The sequence below is a fragment of the Mya arenaria genome, chromosome 6, assembly GCF_026914265.1.
Source record: "Mya arenaria isolate MELC-2E11 chromosome 6, ASM2691426v1".
NCBI classification, from domain to species: Eukaryota; Metazoa; Mollusca; class Bivalvia; order Myida; family Myidae; genus Mya; species Mya arenaria.
The window spans coordinates 59,703,035-59,728,451 of NC_069127.1; the positions used below are offsets into that span (position 1 = coordinate 59,703,035).

Genomic DNA, 25,417 nt, shown 5'->3' on the forward strand with positions numbered 1-25,417 from the left:
GTTTAGTCAAGATATGTCATCCCTAACTAAAGTAATTCAGTTTCAACCATTTGTCGATTTTTAGTAACATTGACCTTGACCTTGACCCTTGGGACCCCAAACGCAATCCCATGAAAGGTCTCCATAAACTCTTTATACAGACCAAGTTTAGTTAAGATATGTCATCCCAAACTAATGTTATTCAGTTTCAACCGTTTTTCTATTTTAGTAACAGTGACCTTGACCTTGACCCTATGGACCCCAAACGCAATCCCATGAAAGGTACCCATCAACTCTTTATATAGACCAAGTTTGGTCAAGATATGTCAACCCTTACTAAAGTTATTCAGTTTCATAAGTGAAAAACAGTACAGTATAAATTTCGACCATTCACCAGATACATTTCCCGATCCGTCATCATTTATATTGCGTTGAATTTAGCATTTCTTACCACACGGTTATGACGTAAATCAGTTAATTATTCATAATTCAATTTAATTATCCATTGTTATAATCCAGTTGCATGCCTTTAAACCAACTTCGGAAATTTCACAATAATTTGTCGATTTATCCGCCATCTTGAATATTTCTCCAAATCCGGGTCCAAAAAATGAGACTGTCCAAATCCCTAGAATTTGCAAATGCTAAAAAAAAACGACAGAGAAAGTCAAAGTTGTCGTACTGCAGTAGATATTACCCTTGTAAATTCTTAAACACTGGAGATTCATGTTTTTTTTACTTAAAACATCTATAATTGGACACAGATATTGGACAATTTCGTTTAAAATTTAGGAAATATATGTATGTTTGATACTGAGAATGAGGAATGAAATATTTCTTTTAAATAACACAATTATCGGATTAAAGTTTTATTCTAGTACAGTTTTTACAAGAAAGTACACAGTTTTATTAAAAAGCAAATATGATTACTACAGCATAGTAAAAATCAAGGATACTCGGATATCATCAACAACTTGTACAAAACGATTATATAGTTTTAAAGAATACTGAAATTATATATGATTAAAAGTCATGACAAGGATGGAGGAACTAATTAAGTACTTTTATGATTGTGCTTACGAACCTAGACAATTTCAAAGTAATAATATTGAATATTGCTGTTAGCTGTTAACAATATCTTACAGTAACAAAAAACCGAGAATGAATTTATTTATAGATATTAATAGAACAGAACAGAACAAAACATAATATTTATTTGACGTATACCCACAAGGTATATTGTCATAGAATATAAAAAGAAATATATAACGGCAATACAACATGTCACCTTACAATACATATTAGATACATGCAATGTCAATAAGTAGATATGAATTATTTGTCACACGTGAAAAACATATATGCAACATATAAAATATGACTATGAACTGATATAAACTTATCATTATATTATAATTGGATAATTTAAATACAGTATTTTTGTTGTCTGACTTTAGCCGTTCTATAAACTTATACATGCTTGGTTTGACATAAAATATTTCTTAAGGTAGTTCCTACTGATATCATTATGATAAGGACATATTAATAATATGAAATGAAATTCATCTTCTAGATCATTGGAAACACAAAAAGTACAATAACATTCATTTCTAGTAATGTTGTTATTTGTTATCATCTTCCGGTGAGGATTCTTGATGAAGGAGCAGACACTTTTTAACTAGTATTGCAACATCGTAAGTCATGTGGTAAAATTTCAGTTATTGTTCAAAGTCTAATGTACTTTTAAAATCGTTATACCGGTTTGGAACGTGTCACTACCCCACATTTGCTCAAATATATCAATTAATGTTTCTCTGAATAAACTGACTATTGTGTTAACATTATAGAACAGTAGGTTATCAAAATAATATGCATAGGCATGCTTGCTTAGAATATTTTTACCACCAGAAAACAAATTACGTTTACAATTTTGACAGTCCTTAACATACATATAATATATTTCCTAGATTATAACATAATCTGTTTCAACAACTTTGAACCAATACTTTAAAATTCTAATATATTGTAATATATAACGGCCTAGTTTCCCATTTATAGCACAGTTAGAAGTATTTATGCGTACATTTTAAATTATTTTACAAAACTTCAAATGAATGCGCTCGATTTCTTTTGATTTCCCGAGTCCCCAAACCTCTGACCCATAACCTAGTATTGAGCAAACAAAAGCATCAAATAATTGACTACTAACGTTTAGCTTGATGTTAAACTTATTGCAATAAGCTTATAATACATTTAGTGCTTTAAGGGCTTTTACACTAGAGTGTTCATGATTTCTGGCAAATGTACCTGTCTAATTGAAAACAGTCCCCAAACAATTGAGGTCATTGACAACTTTTTCCATCCAATTATTTATTGTATCGAACCTTTTCATATCTTAACAGAACACATCTTTTACGAAATACCATGTATTTTGTTTAATTTATATTGACTTCTAGACTCCATTTATTACAATAAACTTCTAAAAATGAAAGTAACTTATTAATATCTTCAGGTGTGTTACCTACTTTAGTCTTTAGTTTGCCTGAATGCATACCTGTTTGTAAAAAGAGTACTAAAGTATCTTAAAACAGAGAAAACAAAACAGGAGACATAACTTCACCCAGCCTCAAGCCTATGACATATTCGAAAAAAATCAGAATAATTATTTAACACTTTAACAGCCGATTTTACATATGTTTAACAATTCTTAAAGATTTACCTTTAATATCGGTTTTATACATTTTAAGTCATAAAGCATTTCTGTAAATGCAATTAAAAGCCTCTTTAAAATCTACAAATACACAATACAGACGTTTAGTTTCGTTATATTTTTTTAATAAAACAAACTAAGCATAAATTGTTGATATACCCTTTCTTAAACCATACTCGGCATCTGACACACATTTGCTTCCTCACAGAAAGATATTATTATTTTGTTAAGTATCGTCGTAAACAGTTTTGACTTACAAATAACTAGGGTAATGCCTCTATAATTTTTTACATCACGTTTAGCTCCCTTTTTCTATCAAGGTATAACAATTCCTTTAGTCTGGCTATCTGGAAAACAACCACTGTTTAAAAAAGCATTAAACATATCACACAGTCGTAAACCCATATATTCTATGAAATATTAATTTAACAAGGCATCTGGCCCACAAGATTTGATACGATTTAATGTCTTTACAGCAGCATTTATTTCATCAATGGTTATGTCTCCATTTAAAAACAGTTCGACACTGTCACTTGTATTTGAGAAATCGTTATTTCTAACAAAAGCTTCGGCTTCAACTTTTTCGGTTTGTCACATATCATCATCTAATTCTGAAAAATATTTAATAAAATCATGCAACGAAATATCATTATTACTGTTCCGTTTTGTTTTGCTTTTTTAAAATATGTCAAAAAGACCTTAGGCTTAGAAAAGAGTAATTGCTCAATACTTTTGCCTTTAGCAGCTTTAAACAAGTTTCGCTTACGCTTAACGAGCATTTTATAAACACTTTTCAAAGATCACATTTGTATTCTATTTTTGTTCGTTTTACAATGATTATACATGTTCGCAGCATCCGAGTAAATACATTTTGCAGTTATACAATCATCATCAAACCATTGTTGTTATTACGATATGAAATGTTGACGAAACATGTTTTTTTCTTTAAATATATAATCCTTTTCAAACAAGGGATCAACAATACTGTAAATGGTTTGTGTAAAGTCATGTACTATATTATCAATATCAGATCTTTGTACATTTACATTTTCCGCTAGTAAGTTGAACATAGATAATTTAGATATTAATCCCGCTTTATATTGAGATTTTAATTCACCACACCATATCTGCTTAACAAAATTGCTTTCCTTTTGTCACAGTAAGCATTTTTTCATTGAAAACGCTAGTGGTCAATGATCACTCTATTTATTGAATGGACACATATAACAGCCGATAATATCATCAAAATTAAATTGCTTGCACAACAGGTAATCAATAACAAACGACCCATTTCGCGATGCAAAGGTAAATGACATACAATACTGTCATTGCCAATTCGGCCGTTACAAATACATAATCCCATGGATTTGCAAAGATCAAGAAGCCTTAAGCCAAATGTATTACAATTTTTCAACAGAAGCCCGAGCAAGGGGTACATCTGCAACAAAATCATCATTATTAATAGCATTAGTAAAACTATCATACATAAAAAAACATTTCTAACCCCAACACGACTATTCCAATCACCGACCAAATACACTGTTCAAATTCGGTCAAAGTCATAAACGTCATTTTGTATCAAATCATAAAAGGCAATGTTTACCACGTCGTTAACAGGAGATCCTTCCCACCATTAATAAGCCGCACACAAATAAACATCAGTGTCTAGGTTGTAAATGTATTTGTCTAATTTTAACCATATATCAATATTCAAAACTGAAGTAAAACTTTTCACCTAAGAATTGTGTACGATATTGAACATTATGATAAATGTATCATTATCAAGGGAAAATCGATGATCATGTCTATCATGACAAAAAAACACAACATTGCCAATAATACTATCAGATAAAGTTTGTTTTCAAACTCCAATTTAATTAGAAACATTCAGCAATTAAACATTCAACAATTTATATTACATTTCTAGGATAGAGCAATCTGAAAATATAATTAACAATAATCTGAAAAGTAAGTTGTGGTGTAATAGTTATTCAAGATGATTTTTTATTAATCCAGTATTGATAAAATCCATTGGAAAAGTTTATTCATTTTCAATAAATTAAAACATAACTCTATATATATTAATAACATTTTTATTATGTTTACTGTTGATCTACTCCTTACCCTAAAGCCAAATCAAACTGTTTCATTTCCCCTAAAAACAGTGCATAGCAACACCAACAACAACATTATATGTACTATAAATATAGACAGACAGAAATACAGACAGACAGGCAGGCAGGCAGGTAGGCAGTCAGCAGACAGACAGAAGAGTTCATTTTAAACTTGTACAAAGTGTATCGTCCATAAACATAATTTACATAATACAAATTAATACCAGAACAATGAACCAACACATTTAATCAATATATAAACATTCACGTGTCAAGTGATTTAACATAATTTAAAGAAGAAAGAAAACTAACTAAATTAGAACCCTTTGGCGAAGATAAACTGCACATAGACAAAAATACACCATTTCTCGATAAATACTCATATCTTTTGAAAATGAATAAATGTGTAATAGTGATATTACGGCCATATAAGAATATGTTCGAAATCAAAATGTTGCTTTTAAGTTATTGTTAATGTTTCTGACATCCAAAAATTCTTTTACTCACCCTGCAAAGGAGGGTATACCACTTTCACCATCCATTAGTTTCCTAGCATGATTCTCACATTAAGAATAGACTAGTGAAGCTTCGTGTTAAAACATCGAAAAGACTGAAGACATTATTATAAAGTCTAAAGCAAAATAAATATCATTCATTTGTCAATAGAAACATTATCTACAGACTCTTTTGTTTCGTGCAAAGAAAATTTAGGCAAACTTAAACTAACAGTTTCGATAAGCTCATGGCCATTGTCTTCCATGCCAGCTTTATCTTGATACACGAGGAAAATACATACTGTTGATCGGATTTTAGTTAAGTGCAAACCGAATAATATTTTATACTGTTTTCAAGGGTTCTTGAGGGTGAGGTCTGTTACATGTATACTTCTTAATTAAGATTTTTGAAGAATAATTCGTAAAAATTATGTGTTCCTGTAATTACGAGTTCTGTATAATGATCTGTCATATCATCTTTGAATCTGAACGCCACCCCATTTTCATACAAACGTATGTTCTTTTGTAAACAAACATCATATGAATAACTTAAATCCTTATCTAACAACCTATTCAATAATAACAATACGTCTTTAAATTCGTTTAAATTCATAAAAAGTGGAAAACTATGTACCAAACCATTTTTCAGAAAAAGTGATTTCCAAAATACAGTCTTTTGATCAATGGCTACATCGAGTCCAATTCTACCAAGGTTTTTTTCACAGCTCTTTAAAACATAAGGTCTTATGGATTCCAACAAATATAAAACAAAATAACTCCAGCGTGGTAATACGGCATTTGTGTGGATTTGATTTTTGAGATGTGCATAATAAGCTCTCTTTTTGATAATTTTATGTAAAGGGCATGGACTTTGGAGAATTTGGCCGTCGGACAGCTTGTTTCTTTTTATAAAATAGTACCAAACAAAAAATCCATGTAAATCATTTTTCAATATGACATAAAATATATCAGGTTTGCACCTTTCTTGGTCATAGAGTATTTCAAAAACAAACGTGTGAAATAATTCAAAGAGTTTATTTTTAACCAGTAACTTTAAAATCCCCTTTTCAGAATAAGATTGCGATATATTTTGAGTATGTGCTCTTTGCAAACATGTAATAATTGAATATTCGCTTGGAGTAAACGCGCGTTTTACTGTGTGGACATCGGTCTTGAAATTATTTAAAGAGATGGCAACCTCGTATTGTTTCTTTAGAAGACGAACTGAATACATAATTGGTGTCTGGCCAAACATGTCTTTTCGTTGTATTAAGATGTCAAAATTGCCATGAAGCATGCGTATGATCCAATTAAGCGTGTTAGTATGTCCATTCTGGATAAGGAAATGTAAAGGATTTCTTCCAAAGCCATCGGTTTCATTTAACAAATCCGGAAAACGAGAAAGCAACTTAACGATTATATCCGACAGCGGTTGTTTGCTTGACTCCTTTAATATAAAAGGAGATTGTTTTATGGCCAACCAAAAGACAGAGCTTCGTTCTGATTTCAGGTATAATTCCCCCCCAGGAACCTGATCTACAATAAAGTCAAACGAAGTTATATTTTGGCAAGCGATAGCCGAATGCAAAGGCGTGTATTTGTTGTCACATTGCAATGCTATTATGTCAATCTTTTGGTCAAATACCTGGTGTTGAAGAAACTGAATGTTGCCGCTGCAAGCAGCAAAATGAGCTGGTAAGCACCCCGTTGTAACTTCGGTAAAGAACTCTAAAGCTTCTTCGTTATCATCAAATCTTAGATTTTGAGCTGCGATAATTTTCTGAAGCCAAAGACTCGATTGACACTCATAACCTTTAAGTAATACTTTTTCCCGTTTATTAAGCTGACGTTTATCATTTTTATCCGTGGCATTTCCACAGATTCTATTCACCAAATTGTAATGTGTTTCAACGATATATTTCACAATTTCGCTTCGATCAGTTTGAAATGCTGTAATCAATGGGGTTCTTCCTCTTCGATCCAGACAGGTTAGTGTTGAGCCTCCATCAGAGGACAGGATAGATTTCATAATGTCAATGTGATCCCCTCGAATTGCTGCATTAAGTGCACTTTCACATGACAAATTACCCCACTCATCAAAAAGACTAACTATCTCTACTTCCCTTCCTTGCATTCGGAAAGATCCTTTAGGAAGACAAGTCAGCTCTTTATTACAATCCCGACATTTGTCGGTTATATTCAATTCATTCACTAAGTACGACACCAAAGCAAAATTCCCCCCTTCCGATGCAAAATAAAGACATAGCCAGTCAACGTTTTCTTTATTGTGTAGATAAAACTCTTTGACAGTCACAACACAACCACACTTGCACGCAAGATGTACAGGCTTTAAATTGAAGCCATTCAATATGTGATGTGTGTAGTTCCCGAAAATGCTCGTATCTGTCAAAATGAAGTTTACAATATGTACATGTCCATTTTGAGCGGCAATATCGAGTAATCCGTAACCCCACTGTTTTATAAGCGTAGCAACTTGAACGTTTGCACGTTTTGTTCCGTGGTAAGATTTTACTCTAAAATTCACATCAGCCCCATGTTCACAAAGACTTTTTAAAGCGGACAATTTCCCCTTAGCAGCTGCAATGTACGCCGCAGTACTATTCTCGCTACTAAGCTCTTCAGTGTTGTTGAAATGAAAGTACAGAACACTAGGTATAGTTGAACAGTCAGTACGTTTGACGCATCGTATCAATGGGGACTCAGAAAAGTTCCTTTCCAAAAGCATTATTTGATCATGGCTTATATTTTTAAATTGATCAGTTAATTCAATAGTTTCAGAGTTCATTATGTGTATTGCTAGGTTGACAATATCCGTGTCGATAATATGCATGTTGTCAATTTGATTTAGTAAATATTTAGCATTGATTGTATGGCCATTCGTTCTCTGTATTCTGAATGTTTTAGGAGCTGTGTTTTCTAACCATTTCAGAATGGAATGGTGGGTATAAACAAATGTGTTATTTACACTTATAAAGAATTGACCCATCTTTTCGAGTTCATCGTTTAATGTTTCTTTGTCTATTGTAGAGCAATCCGTTACAACTTTTAAAATATTATCTTTTGTTTTTGTTAAAAACGTAGTCGCTGTCACTTCAAAAATCGTTTTTGCATTTTGAAATGCTTTCCCAAAAGTTCTTTCAAATTGATCGTGATAAAATATGTCAAGATTTTTTGTATTGTTGTCGTTATAATTATTTGATCCAACTAAGTATTGTGCAATAAGAAATGTCGACGGTATGTCTAGCCCGTTTTTTTCAGTTTTGTTCAAATATGAGCGTATATCCTGCAAATTTCTTTTATCCAAACTTTGCAAATATATCACATCAAAATCCACCAGAGGCTGTACATGTGGCTCCAATTTACGACTTGTCACTAACAGTTTAATCCAAGATGGAAACAAATGGAAACGTTTTCGAATTATTTCAATAATTGCGTTGTCGCTTGCGTCCTTTGAGTTCCCACATTCGTCTATAGCATCGATAATGATCAGTTTCGAAGAAGTTGTAAAACCATTTCTCGATATCGCATGCAACGGATTTATTAAGCAAATATCGATGCATCCTAGATAGTCTTCATTGCAGAATTCACCATTGTAGTGTTCAAAGCATTGTCTTTCAGTCAATCGTTGAATCATTAATTCGGGTACAAAATTTGAAATCATTGATGTAAGTCTTCGAATGAACAGCCCAGGTTTCTGCGTTAATAAAACATCAAATTTGCAAACATGAAATGCTATTATCATTTTTCTTAAACGAAAACCCTTGCTGTGTTCCTTTGCGCATACGGTATGGGCGACGAAAGCTGATTTCCCGTAACCTATGTCTGCTTCCAGGACTAGGCCACGCGTGGAACTATTCATAGTCTGAATACTATTATCGATCAGATCAAAAAGCCATTCTCGTCCAACAAACTTTTTGTGGCGTTTTAAATAAACTTCCAACCTTAATGGATTTGAAAATTCCCCGTAGATGTTTTCTGTTACGCACTCTGAAAATAAAATAGAAAACTGTTTACGCCGTTTGCTTAAGACACCAAGACAACGTAAAATGCATCCCAAATATTCGAAAATCATGTGAATTAAACGGATTAAAGGTGTTTTCGGCTGGAATTCATTATTCATCTTAAATTAATCTTATGGTCATACATCACCGACGTCATTTGTCAGTTATTAATAACAAGTATTTCGATTAGCTACATCGTACTTAGATACAATTAAGACCTATATTGAATACCAGCCCTGACCATGCAACCTACGAGTACCAAAGATCTATCACAGGTTACTTTAATCGACCATATATTCACTGAAACAATCGACCAGATTGCAAGCAAGACAGGTTGTAAAACGAAGCAAAATAAAATATCTCAAATTTAAGGCGAAAATAGAATCAGAAATGCAATAAAAATCATACTCTAATATCAAATAACGCGAACGTTTTCATTGCTGCACCAAACAAATATGAGGTATTTTCAATACTCTCATAATCAAAGTACTGTTTTTGGGCAACTGTTTTGACGCAAAGAGCAAATTTCATTATATTCAAAGTGTGTATCTTTTCTTTATTGCAAAAGAAATAAAAAAAGGTTGGGGTATTCGAATGTCTAGTATTACATCTTTAAGTTTGTAGTATTCATTATTTACTGCAAAAGCTGTATTTTTCAAAGTGTAATCGTACCTTCTATTTCAGACGATCTCATCCAGGGCATTGTCAATGTCCTCGGCGATAATGTGTTACTTGAACAGAAGAGCAATACGGGGAAAACGCAAATGAAGAACATAAAACAGAACACCAAATAGAAATGTTTTGACAGCATTCTGACTTGTGATTCGACATGAGTTAATCTACCTTTCATTTGATTTAGCTCATTTACAATGTATTCTAATTCTAGTTTATAACCATCCAGTTGATCATTTTCAAGGTCTCGAATGCACACACACAGGTCACCAATATCAGGAATAAATGGTGATACATCATTGTGATGAATAAGATTTTTGATATTCGTGAACACTTCTGTCTTTAAATTTTCATGACATTCGAATAAATCATGGCATAACTTATTTCGACAGTTCCTTAATGCGTCCGCCAGTGGTATAAGACTTCTTGGAAACTCGGAACATCGTTTCCAAATGTTTAATGAAACAGTCACGTCTCCTAAATTCAGGTTTGTTTCGTTGAATCCTTGAATCATGAAAACCTCGGCAATGTGTTTAGGATCGTTTGGCCACTCCCATGATTTAAGTTCAGACCACGTGATCTTCCGAGGCAACAAATGAAATCGCAGGAGCTCCGCCCTCCATGTTTTGCATGTAATACACCACCTGAAATAAATTGTGTCTTGAAATACAAATTTAATATGTATTCAAAGAAACCTTCTTCCTTCAAAAGTATCATTAATCGCATTAATCACAAGTTCCTACAATTCAAGGATATAACGATAAAGGTTTTATTAAACTAAATAAAATAAGCGACCCATACTAAAATCATCTAAGTTAACATAGTCTCGTGTGTAGCTTTTTCTAGAGATGTCGCCATGATTATACATATCTTTCGAAGAAAACTCAACATCACATAACAAGGATCTTATTATAACCGAAATTTAAAAAAAAAATCTTAGAATTATAACGGCCATTCTTTTCAAAATTCTACAATTCGTTCAACCTGGATAAATTGTCGTCACGCAACATATATTTCATAGATGTACTGTACAAACTCTGGATTTTTAATGTGTATCTTACTGCAGAAAAAAGGAAGTAAAGATATGCTTTTAGTATGGAAAGATCGATTATTTTAGCATTCTTCCAAATCGACAAATATTTGTACTATCTTAAATTCAGAATTAAAGGGACTTGCTCGTGTTTTTGTAAAAAGCACTTTATAAGTACGACGAAATAAAGTGTGGCAAATCAAATGGAAAAGTTAAAACTCAAAGACTTACGGCTGGAACCCTTTAACAAATGTTGATGTAAGCTCAAATTTTGTCTGTGAAGTCCAAGATTTTGAAAAGAGTTAGTCACGCAATTCAACAAAAGGGTTAATGGTTAGGTTGTCCTTATGTGTGTGTATGAGTTCTTGTGGGCGTGAGGTTTTGTTGTCAGTTTTCTATTTATTGCTTGATTGTACCGGCGTGGGTTCGCACCCCACTTAAACCAGATTTGTTTATAACTGTGGCGAAGTATATTTTTCAACTTATTTATTTGGCCCCAAACTTGACACACTTCTTCAAGCTTTTATGTAATTCTTTAATTAACACAAAGTTACCACAAATGTATGATTTTCATTTATTCACAATTCCAGATAGTAAGCAATAATTAAGTTTCGTTTTATATTAAATAAAGATGGTTCACAAATATTATCCACCAAAATAAACTGATATAATGTAAGTATAGAAAGATCCAAAGTTAATTGATCTCTGACGAATATAAATTGCATGGCTTTATATACTTAGTATAAGAGCTTGAAATGCACGAGATTCCGAGTTACATGATATCCCGTTTCAACGGAGCAGACTCCAGCGGTGCAAAGGCACTGTTAAAACACACCGGCGGTGCTAATCCATAATGTAAACTTTAGCGGCGCAATGACGTATAGTAAATATTTAACATGTGAAAATATAGTACATGGTCACGAGGGGTAAACCTTTGTAAGAGTTGCATACACAATCTTTAACAGTTTTAGTTGTAAACAATACTAACATTAAGAAAATTAGCATTTATATAGCAAATCAAACATGTGATTAAACAATATAACAGGTATGCATATAGTCAATGTCACTCTCGCGACAATTCGCGACAATTCGCTACAATAACCGTGTCTAATCTTTTCGAGGTGAAGTGGTGGAGGTAACGTTGGTTAGTGGGTGGATAACGCTGGATTATGGTGGTTAACACGACTAGAAGTAAGAAAATTCATAAGAGTAACCGAGAAATAGAAATAGTTCTTTACAGGAATAAGTGCAAAATGACTTCCTGTTCATATCTATGCCATGTATATATTTGGTTTCCTATACAATATCGCCGTTTCCCGCATTAGGGGAAAACACGACATTGTATATGAAACGAATTATCCGCGAGCTTTAAAAGTTAAATAAACAGCGAAAAAAAAATAAAAAAAATGTATAGACAGCTTCTATCCGTAGAAAATCTCTTATATGTAGCGTATTTTGATATTGATTGGTATAATTGACGTGTTATATAGTCATTGAAGGTGACTTTTTAGAACAAAAATATGTAATGCTGTAGGATGTGGTGGACCAATCAAATTTTTGCTGGGTAACGCTGGTTGCACGTTGTTTTGTAAATTCTTTTTTCGTAATTGTCCAGCATACTTTGTTCACTTTGATATTAATTATGTATATTATTACTGACTTTCAACAGTATAAGTATCTATCATGTGTTTCCGGTACGGATATAAAAATCCGACCTGAGGGCACGTGCGTAAGCCGGTAACGAGGCTTGTGGTTACACCGGAAACACATGATTGATACTTTTTCTTGCATATCTAAATTTATCAATCTGTGTAAAAAATGACGTAGAAAAACGAACGTTTGTACAATTACACCAAAAAACGCGTGCGACGTTGTTTGCTGACGTCATAGACCGCAGTTATTTTAAATAACTAAAAATAGCGTTTTTTACGAGTATTTATTTTCAATTTTAATTAAAAATCTTGCTAACATATATATTTGATTGCGCTTTATTGAAATGGCATAACATATTTTTCATAAACCATACGATAAATGAAATAAGTAGTGGCGCGTTGTTGCGCGTGACTCATCTTACATGGGGTATGTAAGATGGGGTTTTCCAGCACTGGTCACATGACCGGAAACACACGTCCGGTATGCAAGAATGTACCATATTCACTGCTGCTCCGTCAGAAAATTACACTAGTTCATCATACTCGTCTTCTCTAATTTTAATGGTATCTTTTATTTGCTCATGTGTCAATGAAAGAGCATGTGTGTTACATACATAGAACGAACCCAATTCGGCAAAGCCAGCACACTTTTGACGTTCCTTCGACGTGGGCTTTTGGTTGTTTATGCAAAGTGGTTTGACGTCAAACCCCGACGTCGAGGCGTGGTTGCAATTGCGACCGTTTTTGACGCAGATACATTACCACAAATGTTATGTTTAGATCTACTTTTTATCTATTTAGCAAAGCTCTGACTTATGTTTTTTTTTTTTCTTTTTCATAAAACATGTGCTGTGCTAAGCGTGCATGTGTGGGGATGAAACTCAAGCTAAAAGACAATATTTATTAAAGCAACTTTTACACAGTTATAATATTTTTTCATAAATTACTTTATTTTATCATATTCAAGATTTCAAAATGGAAGTATCAAACAAATGAACGTAAAATAAACTGAATTGAACTCAAGGGAGGTAATAAATATGTTTAGGAAAAATATTTTCACAAACCGTATGGATATCGGTCCTATATCATTTTCGATATTTATCTGATATTTACAATATATCGGTCCGATATTGGACTTTTTAGCTCACCTTAGCCGTAGGCTAAGGGTGAGCAATTAGGATCGATGATTGTCCGTCGTCCGTCGTCTGTCGTCTGTCGTCTGTCGTCCGTCGTCCGTCCACACTTAGTTTGTTAACTCTCTACTGGTCATATTTTTGTATTAATTGTCACGAAACTTGGTCAGGATGTTTGACCCAGTAATAAGTCGGACAAGATCGTATATGGGTCATCCGGGATCAAAACTATCATGGAAATTCATGGGATTCATGGAAATACTTTGTTAACACTCTAAAGGTAACATTTTCAGTCCAAATATCATGCAAATTTGTCAGAAAGGTGGTTTCGAAGATTACTAGCTCATGTTTGAATATGGGTCATCTGGATTTAAAAACTAGGTCACAGAGAACAAATATGAAAAAACCTTGTTACCACTCTAGAGGTAACATTTTCAGCCCAAATATCTTGGAAATTTGTCAGAAAGGTTGTTTAGATGAATTCTAGCTCAAGTTCGAATATTGGTCATCTTGGGTCAAAAACTAGGTCACACCCCCACCCAAATATGGAAAGACCTTGTTAACAATCTAGAGGTAATTTTTTCAGCCAAAATATCCTGAAATTTGTCGGAAAGGTTGTTTCGATGATTTCTAGCTCAAGTTCGAATATGGGTCATCCGGGGTCAAAAACAAGGTCACATAGCCCAAATATGGAAAAACCTTGTTAATACTCTAGAGGTAACATTTTCAGCCCAAATATCCTGGAAATTTGTCAGAAAGGTTGTTTCGATGATTTCTAGCTCAAGTTCGAATATGGGTCATCTGGGGTCAAAAACTAGGTCACAACCCCCAAATATGGAAATACCTTGTTAACAGTCTAGAGGTAACATTATCAGCCAAAATATCCAGGAAATTTGTCAGAAAGTTGTTTCGTTGATTTCTAGCTCAAGTTCGAATATGGGTCATCTGGGGTCAAAAACTAGGTCACAACCCCCAAATATGGAAAGACCTTGTAAACAGTCTAGAGGTAACATTATCAGCCAAAATATCCTGGAAATTTGTCAGAAAGGTTATTTCGATGATTTCTAGCTCAAGTTCGAAAATGGGTCATTTGGGGTCGAAAATTAAGTCACAGAGCCCAAATATGGAAAAACATTGTTAACACTCTAGAGGTAACACTTTCATCCCAAATATCATGAAAATTTGTCAGAAAGGTGGTTTCGAAGATTACTAGCTCATGTTTGAATATGGGTCATCTGGGGTTAAAAACTAGGTCACAGAGAACAAATATGAAAAAAACTTGTAAACACTCTAGAGGTAACATGTTCAGCCCAAATATCCTGGAAATTTGTCAGAAAGGTTGTTTCGATAAATTCTACCTCAAGTTCGAATATGGGTCATCTTGGGTCAAAAACTAGGTCACCCCCCACCCCAATTATGGAAAGACATTGTTAACACTCTAGAGGTAACATTTTCAGCCCAATTATCTCTGAAATTTGGCAGATATGTTGTTTCGATGTTTTCTAGCTCAAGTTCGAATATGGGTCATCTGGGGTCAAAAACTAGGTCACAGAGCCCAAATATGGAAAAACCTTGTTAACACCGTAGAGGTAATATTTTCAGCCCAAATATCCTGGAAATTTGTCTGAAAGGTTGTTTTGATGATTTCTAGCTCACGTTCGAATATGTGTCATCTGGGGTTAAAAACTAGGTCACAGAGCCCAAATATGGATAAACCTTGTAAACACTCTCGGGGTAACATTTTTAGCCCAAATATCTCTGAAATTTGTCAGAAAGGTGGTTTAATGATTTCTAGCTCAAGTATGAATATGGGTCATGTGGGGTTAAAAAGAAAGGTTGTTTTGATAAATTTTAAGTCAAGTTCGAATATGGGTCATTTTTTTATTTTTTTATTTTTTTTTAAATCATTGAAGGTACCAACTTCAAACTTAATGAACTTATTCATTAGTAATTTTTTTGTGACGAGTTATATAAATCCAACCTAAATATTGTAAGAGTTATTGCCTTTTGTATCTTTTTAAACAAACAGATATTTGTCATATGTTTAAAAAAACTGGACATATAATAGTTCAACCTATGGTGTATGGAAGGGCAGACAGGCACCATCCAGTATGTAGTCCGATCAATTACTATTGAACCTTTTTTCCAATCATGACCAAATTTGGTCAGAATGTGTATAAACGTGTTTGATAATTAGCAAAACTGCTGTAGTTACCCGAGATTTATTGCGCGTTAATCATAGAAATAACCTAAAAATGCTCTTGTCCTATCAATAACTTTTTAAGCATTTGTCCAATCATCACAAGATTTGGTTAGAATGTGAATGGGCATAAAACATCAGAGAAGCCAAATCTCTGTTATTGCCCTTCAATTATCAACAAGTCTATAGCACAACGTTTTACTGAGGTGAGCGATTTAGGGCCATCTTGGCACTCTTGTATATATTCCGAGCGGTTCAAATATTCAGCATTGTTTTGTTCCCCAAGTTCAAACATGCGCCAAAATAAAGTGTAGGTTAGACGGCGATGCTTTAACAATGTTTGATATAGCTTACGGCACACAAAATGTTAACCTAAATAAAACGGTTATTTAGTGCGATTCAAAACATATTTTTCAGATGAAAATTCATTTGGACAGGCGAACGAAGAGTAATCCACGTCGAGACGACGTCGTACATCGAATTTGCACGGACGTCAGGTTAATACGTCGCCACGACGTGAGAATTTGTCGATTTTGGTCGGAGACGACATTACCAGAAAACCCTGTCGAGCGACGTCGTACCGACGTGGGATGTGTGTTGGGAACTGAGGACTCAGTGTAACATGCATCTTTTCCTGTTGTTTGGAGTGACCTCTTTGATAAATCTTAAGAAAAAAAGAATAATTTCATTCCATTCAAGCAAGTGTGTGTATTTCCTGTGTCGCATCATTGGAACGGTCTATATCTGCATCCGTTTACATTGCATCTACGACCGCATCCGATGTAAGAGTACTAAAAAGAAGCACCATTGACGTTGATTCGGTCATTCCTCAACCACCGAATGCCATCAGTTTCGCTGTCCATAATGATCACATTCGAAACCGTATTTGTTTTAATTATTATACGAAAATAAACAACAATAAAAACATGAAATTGTGATCGGTTTCGATTGCTGTGGTTTGTTCTTGACGCAATTTAAATTATGACACTGTGGAAAATCCTATGATACGGCAAGTGTATGGTACGGATAACTGTGGCACGGACTTCCTGTCAAGTGAGTTATCGTGTTGTGTTAAGACCTTATTGTAAAAACTTGTAGTCCAACCCATTTGTTCTTTTTTGATTGTTTACAAGAGTATGTGTAAATATGTAACTTCAACTTTGTTTACAAAAAAAGAACAGGAGATGTAACAACTCTATGATTAAACATAAGTATCATGTATTCATCAATGTTTCATAGACACCGGTAATAAACATACATTAATATGCGTACGTCTGGAACACTTGACGAATATATTAGCTTCTAGTATAAAGCAATAATGAATAGATTTAGTGTCAAATTGAACGAAATATGTTGGAAAATTGTTAAAAAACAACAGGAATTAAAAACACGGTGCAACCAGCGTTACCAAGCAAAATCTGACAGATCCAACACATCCTACAGCGTTACAATATTTGTTTAAAAAAAGACACCCTCAATGACAATATTATACGTTTATAATAGCAAACATAATCAAAACACACTATAAATAAGATGCGTATCTCCTACAGACAAAAGCTGTCTATAACCATTGATCGTCTTGTTTTTTGCTGTTTTTAACTTTTAAAGCTCGCGGTTCATACTTGCCATATAAAATGTCGTGTTTTCCCTAATGCTTGGAGAAAGCGGCGATATTGTTGAGGAAACCAAATACATAATGGAATCAATAATATCAGGAGGTCATATTGCACCTATCCTTGTGAAAAAAATATCAATTTCTAGATAATTATAACCACCACGATCCATCGTTATCCAACCACTAGCCAACGTTAGCTCCACCAATTCACTTAGCAGCGATTGGACTCGGTGTTTATATTTAAAGTACAGTTTGTTTTACAATTTCGAAACAAAGAGTAAAATAGTTATACCAAGTATTTCAGATGCATAACCGGGGACGAGGGTATTGGTGCCAAAACATAAGCGAGTCCCTAAAGTGACATCATATTTCTTGGATTTAGGTCTGCACACAGTCGAAAACAGACATCAAATGAATGGATAAAAGCTATATGAACTGTTTTAGTGTGAGCAAAGGATAATTAACAAGAGGGCCAAGATGGCCCTATATCGCTAACCTAAGTAAATCTTTGTACTATAGACTTGTTAATTATAAAAGGGCAATAACAAGGATTTGGCTTCTCTGATGTATTGTGCTCATTCACTTTTTCACCAAATTTTGAGATGAATGGACAAATGGTTAAAAAGTTATTGATAGGACAAGAGCAATTTTAGTTCATTTCTATGATTAAAGCACAATAACTCTAGAGTAACTACAGCAATTTTGCTAATTATCAAACACGTTCATACACATTCTGACCAAATTTGGCCATGATTTGCCAAAGGGTTAGGAAGTAATTGATCGGACTACATAATGGATGGTGCCTGTCTGACCTTCCATTCGCATAGGTGAAACTATTATATGTCCTGTATTTGTTTAAAATAGATACAAAGGGCAATAACTCTTATGATATTTAGGTTGGATTTTACATTACTCGTTACAAAAAATCACAATTTCCTGTGAATAAGTTCATAAAGTTTGAAGTTGGTACCTTCTATGAAGTTAAAACAATAACAATAAATAATAAATAATAATTGATCACCCATATTCGAACTTGACTTAAAAATTATCAAAACAACCTTTCTGACAAATTTTCAGAATATTTGGGCTGAAAATGTTACCTCTAGAGAGTTAACAAGGTTTTCTATGTTTGGGCTATGTGACCAAGTTTTTGACCCCAGATGATCCATATTCGAACTTGAGCTTTAATCATCGTAACAATTTTTCTGAAAAATTTCCAGGATATTTGGGCTGAAAATCTTACCTCGAGAGTGTTAACAAGATTTATCAATATTTGGGCTATGTGACCTTGTTTTTAACTCCAGATGACCCATATTCGAACTTGAGAAAGAAATCATCGAAACAACCTTTCTGACATATTTCCAGGATATTTGGGCTGAAAATGTTACCTCTAGAGTGATTGCAAGTTGTTGTTTTTTAATATTTTTGTTCTGTGACCTAAGTTTTGACCCCAGATGAATTATATTCAAACTTGAGATTGAAATCATTGTAACAACTTTCCTGACAAACATCCAGGATATTTGGGCTGAAAATGTTACCTCTAGTGTGTTAAAAGGTTTTTCCATATTTGGGCTCTGTGACCTAGTTTTTGACCCCAGGTGACCAATATTCGAACATGAGCTAGAAATCATTGAAACAACCTCTTTGACAAATTTTCAGAATATTTGGGCTGAAAATGTTACCTGTAGAGTGTTAACAATGTGGGTTTTTTTCATATTTGGGTTCTGTGACCTAATTTGACCCCAGATGAAACATATTCGAAATTGAGCTTGAAATCATCGTAACAACTTTTCTGACAAACATCCAGGATATTTGGGCTGAAAATTTTACATTTAGTTTGTTAACAAGGTTTTTCAATATTTGGGCTCTGTGACCTAGTTTTTGTCCCCAGACGTCCAATATTTAAACTTGAGCTAGAAATCATTGAAACAATCTTATTTAAAAATTTCCAGGATAATTGGGCATGAAATGTTACATCTAGAGTGTTAACAGTGTTTTTTTTTTCAAATTTGGGGTCTGTGACCTAGTTTTTGTCCCCAGACGACCAATATTTGAACTTGAGCTAGAAATCATTGAAAAAAACTTTTTGAAAAATTTCCAAGATATATGGGCTGAAAATGTTACATCTAGAGTGTTAACAGTGTTTTTTTCATATTTGGGCTCTGTGACCTAGTTTTTGACCCCAGATGAACCATATTCGAACTTGAGCTTGAAATAATCGTCAAAATTTTTCTGACAAACATCCAGGATATTTAGGCTGAAAATGTTACCTCTAGTGTGTTAACAAGGTTTTTCAATATTTGGGCTCTAGTTTTTGACCCCAGATGATCCATATTCGAACTTGAGCTAGAAATCATTAAAACAACCTTTTTGAAATATTTCCAGGATATTTGGGCAGAAAATTATACCTGTAGAGTGTTAACAAGGTGGGGTTTTTTCATATTTGGGTTCTGTGACATAATTGTTGACCCCAGATGATCCATATTCGAAAATGAGCTAGAAATCATTGAAACCACCTTTCTGACAAAGTTCCTGGATATTTGGGCTGCAAATGTTACCTCTAGAGTGTTAACAAGGTTATTCCATACTTGGACTCTGTGACCTAGTTTTTTTTTACCTCAGATGACCCATATTCGAACTTGAGCTGGAAATCATCGAAACAACCTTTCTTACATATTTCCAAGATATTTGGGCTGAAAATGTTACCTATAATGTGTTAACAAAGTTTTAAATATTTGGGCTCTGTGACGGGTTTTTAACCCCAAATGACCCATATTTGAACTTGAGCTAGAAATCATTGAAACAACCTTTTTGAAAAATCACCAGGATATTTGGTCAGAAAATGTTACATCTAGAGTTTTAACAAGTTTTTTTTTTTTTTTGAGCTATGTGACCTAGTTTTTTATCCCAAATGCCCTATTTTCGAACTTGAGCTAGAAGTCATTGAAACAATTGTTTTGACAAATTTTCAGAATATTAGGGCTGAAAATTTTACCTGTAGAGTGTTAACAGGTTTTTTTTTATATTTGGGTTCTGTGACCTAATTTTTAACCCCAGATGAACCATATTCGAACATGCGCTTGAGATCATCGTAACCACTTTTCTAAAAAAATCCTGGATATTTGGGGTGAAAATGTTACCTCTAGAGTGTTAACAAGTTTATTCCATATTTGGGCTCTTTGACCTAGTTTTTAACCCCAGATGACCCATATTCAAACTTGAGCTAGAAATCATCGTAACAACTTTTCTGACAAATATCCAGGATATTTTGGGCTGAAATTGTTACTATTAGTGTGTTAACAAGGTTTTTCAATATTTGGGCTCTGTGACTTAGTTTTTGACTCCAGATGACCCATATTTGAAATTAATATAGAAACCATTGAAACAGCCTTTTCTAAAAATTTCCAGGATATTTGGTCTGAAAATGTTACCTCGAGAGAGTTAAAAAGGTTTTTCTGTGTTTGGGCTATGTGACCTAGTTTTTAACCCCAGATGACAAATATTCGAACTTGAGCTAGAAATCATCAAACCAACCTTTCTAACAAATTTCCAGGATATCTGGGCTGAAAATCTTACCTCGAGAGTGTTAACAAGTTTTTTCTATGTTTGGGCTATGTGACCTAGTTTTTGACCCCAAATGACCCATATTCGAACTTGAGCTAGAAATCATCGAAACAACCTTTCTGACAAATTTCCTGGATATTTGGGTTGAAAATTTCACATCTAGAGTGTTAACAGTGTTTTTTCTATGTTTGGGCTCTGTGACCTAGTTTTTGACCCCTGATGATCCATATTCGAACATGAGCTAGAAATCATTGAAACCACCTTTCTGACAAAGATCCTGGATATTTGGTCTGTAAAAGTTACTTCTAGAGTGTTAACAAGGTTATTCCATATTTGGGCTCTGTGACCTAGTTTTTTCAACCCAGATGACCCTTATTCGAACTTGAGCTAGAAATCATCGAAATAACTTTTCTGACATATTCCCAGGATATCTGGGCTGAAAATCTTAAATCGAGAGAGTCAACAAGGTTTTTCTATGTTTGGGCTCTGTGACCTAGTTTTTGACCCCAGATGACCCATAATTGAAATTTAGATAGAAACCATTGAAACAACTTTTTTTTTAAATTTCTAGGATATTTGGGCTGAAAATATTACCTGTAGAGTGTAAACAAGGTTTTTCCATATTTGGGCTCTGTGACCTAGTTTTTGACCGAGTTTCGTGACAATTGAGGCTTAAAGTGACCCCTAGAGTGTTAACAAACGAAGTGTGGACGGATGACAGACGACAGGACGACGGACAATCATCGATCCTAATAGCTCACCCTTAGCCTACGGTTAAGGTGAGCTGAAAAGTAAACGCAGACCTCATATCGATCATGTCACGTTCAAGCTGATTTAAAAAATATCACGCAGCTAAGGTGTAGCCTTACCTGTTGAAATTGTTTTTGAATTGTTGACTGCACTGATCAGTGCACGCATTCTGTGGGCCTAATTTCCTCACTATTTGTCCATGAACGTGTTGAAGTTTGTCCTCGGTAAATGGTTCTAATGATTTACCAACTTTTTTAGTTATTAGACGACACGAAATATAGTTCCTATTCCGTTTATTTTTCAAAAATGTGTTTAAATTTGCCATGTTTGTTAGTCAGCGGCAACTATATCCAGACTTGGTTTCATTCAAACATACTTAAAATCATGAGCACGAGAGATTTTAAATTTGTGTTCAAAAAGTTTAAATAAGTCCGAATACTTTTATATTGATGAAATATAAACTATTGCATTGAGGCATTGTCATGCTATCCCGCTCTTTCAAAGCGTGTGTGTTTACCTCAAGTTTAAATCACAAAATGTCTTCAACATTCGGATCTACTTTCGAAATACGATCTTCGCAATTAAAATGATCAATGCATTCATTCTGTATTGGAAATCAATATGTTCAATGCACTTATTTAAAAATGCAAATTACATTTTCTCAAATATTTAAAGGCCCAGTCCCAGTAAATAATAAGAGAAACAAATAAAAATAAATGTATATCTATGATAATGTCTCATATAGTGTTTGATAAACCCCCAAGGTTAACATGGTCCTTTATTAAACAGAAATAGATGAGAAACACCAAGGGACTCGACCACTGTCTCACTATATGATAATGATGTCTATAAGTGGGCGGAGCATAGTGTTTTACAAACAGTACCTTAGCCGTTGCCGGGATCTTTGAGGTTTTAGTCCGGAGAAATAACTGGAGAAATGCTAAACATTTTCAAATAGAAAATTAAGCTCCTTTTACTGTTTTAGTGAAAAATCACCGATTCAATGTATCAATACTAGTTTCTTATGTTGTATATAAATAAGCTTTAAATTGAAGAAGATATGAAAATAACACTACAATAATGACTTTTTGTTTTAAAAAATATCTAAACGAAAAACTTCTTAGTTAAAAAATGGAAATAGTTGGTATATAGATCAACGTATAGTTTTTAGTATTAAGAGACCGCTCCGATAACTCAAACGTAGAGCATTCACTATGGGTGCGGAAGGTGGAGGTTTCAAAGCCATGCCGCGTGAAACCGAAATATGTTACAATATAGTACCAGTAGCTCCCTTGTCTAGCACTTGGCATTGAAAGGGTAGTACTGGTAAAATGGGGAACTCACCACTGATTCAACCCAGGAAAGTTGTATCCCGTGTATCAGTGTTTCACAACGAGCACGTTAAAGTTCCAAGAGGTATCTTCGCAAAAAGCTCAGGTATCGCACCTGAATCTCTTGTATATCAGGCTGTTTCTTCAGTTTTCCAAAGCATTTAAACACGAATCAAGTGCTATGCTCATTCTGGTGCTTGGTACACATCACCATCCTAGATGTTTAGAAGTGATAAGCGTTTTTTATTTATCTGACCTCTGGCTAACTCGTCATAATATTGAACCCTCCCAGTTACTAATCCCACATTGGATATATATCGGACCGATATATTTTATATATCGGATAGCTATCATTAACGATATATATCCGATATTGCTTTGCACATCAAGTCGGGTCGATATTTTGTCGGCAACCTATCGGGCGGATACCGGGCCTTTTATAAATTAAGTCATGTGTCCGTCATTGGTCAATCAACAGTTTGACATTATTTTAGATACATTATGGCTTCCCTTACATGTAATCTTTAGATTTGTTTTTTCTCTATATAACACCCTTAAATATGTTTTCACATTTCTCGACGCGCCAAGCTAAACGCTCAGATGCAGACACTATAAACATTATACCTCTCAAAAATTAAGTTCAATGTCCGCTCGGTTAGCTCAGTCGGTAGAGCGTTGGACTGTTAATCGGACAAACCGAGTTCGATTCCAGGGCGGACCAGGTCACTTCTGTTGTGATTGGTTATGAAATCCTTTCTACGACCATTCGCACTGTACCACTGCCCCTGGCATGTACAGAAGTTGTCAGTTCCTTGCAGAAGTGAAGGCACCTAGTACTGGTTCACCGCCCAGGATAGGTGTGCGGTGGTTGAACTGTCACTCTGGGACCCTTCAATGTGCTCACGCCGGGACCTGGAGTATAAACTACTAACACCACCACCACCAATTAAGTTCAATCTTCTTAGAGATAAATAAATGAAACTATTTATAAAAGCAATGTACATGTATATACATTTTTAATGCATGTTTTCATAAATTAATTTATTTGGTCATATTCAAGATATTTAAAAGGCAAGTTTCAAACAAATGAACGTAAAATCAAGTAAAATAAATATTAAATGGATGTAGTAAATATATGCAGGAAGAAAGATTTTCACCAGCCGTGATGATATCGGTCCCTATATATCTATCCGATATCTTAAAATATGTCGGTCCGATGTTGGACCGATATAGTTTCTGCTCAGCGCAAAAGCACTAATAAAATATTCAATATTTTTTTAATATTTTGATATTCATAGAAAAATGCATTTGCGTGGATCTTTTTATTTTTAGCACATGCTTGTAGTACATTGTTTCATTTGCGGATCCCCTGAATTTGTAAAATTTACATTTCAGGTCAATATGTTACACAAAATGTGCAGAATTTTCACCAGAATGTATCATTTCTGACTAAAAGTAAACATTTTCTGAGGATAGATAGCCCAATCCCCATATGTCATTCGTAGAGCCTATATTTTGTGAGTTCGTTGGGGAGGAGTACACACACTCTAAGTAACCAAACCCACAGTCAACCTCCCATACCTCCCCTTTAACATTCAATACTTCTTTTGATTCACTTTCTGTGGCGTTGTTTGCCTACTTGTTCGCAATGTGCCGTTCAATCGATGTTAAATTCTTTTACTTTAATATAAGCCATGTCATATATGCTTTCTCATTGCTTGTGGTATTGAATTATATCACGGCTATAAACCATGTAATTTAAGAGGTCATCCTCGACGTAGACAAACACTTCTTTTTATCCCTGGACCCTTTTTGTTTTAAGTGTCGCATTAACAATTGAAATACATGGTGTCTTTGTGTTAGTTTTTTACACTTTAATAGTTATTTACAAAGATATATTTCAAACATTGTAAAGCCGTTCTTAAAATTAAAGACATGTCCCATGCAGTTTAATTTCTCCAAACATGAAAAAAGCTTTTCTTTTCTTATTAGATCGTTGAAGCTTGTAAAGAGGTAATTGAAATGCATGCATAGGACTTTGCTCAAGAATGGAATCAATAAACAAAAGCTTCTATTCTAATTGCTATTTGATAGTTTTACTTTCATAAGCAAATATTTGTATCACTCCTGTGACAAAGTTCTTAAGGACTT

General features: G+C 34.1%; 1 protein-coding gene across 1 annotated transcript; it reads right to left on the reverse strand.

Annotated features, from left to right (window-relative positions):
- Nucleotides 1-842: 842 nt before the first annotated feature.
- On the reverse strand, nt 843-22,452 carry LOC128236523 (uncharacterized). The gene is made up of 3 exons (XM_052951423.1): nt 22,055-22,452; nt 9,992-10,635; nt 843-9,305 (listed from the first exon to the last, which is right to left on the reverse strand). The coding sequence occupies exons 1-3, from the start codon at nt 22,258-22,260 to the stop codon at nt 5,692-5,694; spliced, it is 4,464 nt and encodes a 1,487-aa protein (XP_052807383.1). The 5' UTR covers nt 22,261-22,452; the 3' UTR covers nt 843-5,691.
- Nucleotides 22,453-25,417: the final 2,965 nt, after the last annotated feature.

Excerpts from the sequence above, each read along its gene's own strand:
- LOC128236523 (XM_052951423.1), bottom strand. The coding sequence starts at position 22,260 with ATGGCAAATTTAAACACATTTTTGAAAAATAAACGGAATAGGAACTAT. Across the intron at positions 10,636-22,054 it reads TTCAAAAACAATTTCAACAG|GTGGTGTATTACATGCAAAA; the intron begins GTAAGGCTACAC and ends AATTTATTTCAG. Across the intron at positions 9,306-9,991 it reads GAGATCGTCTGAAATAGAAG|AGTGCGTAACAGAAAACATC; the intron begins GTACGATTACAC and ends TTTTATTTTCAG.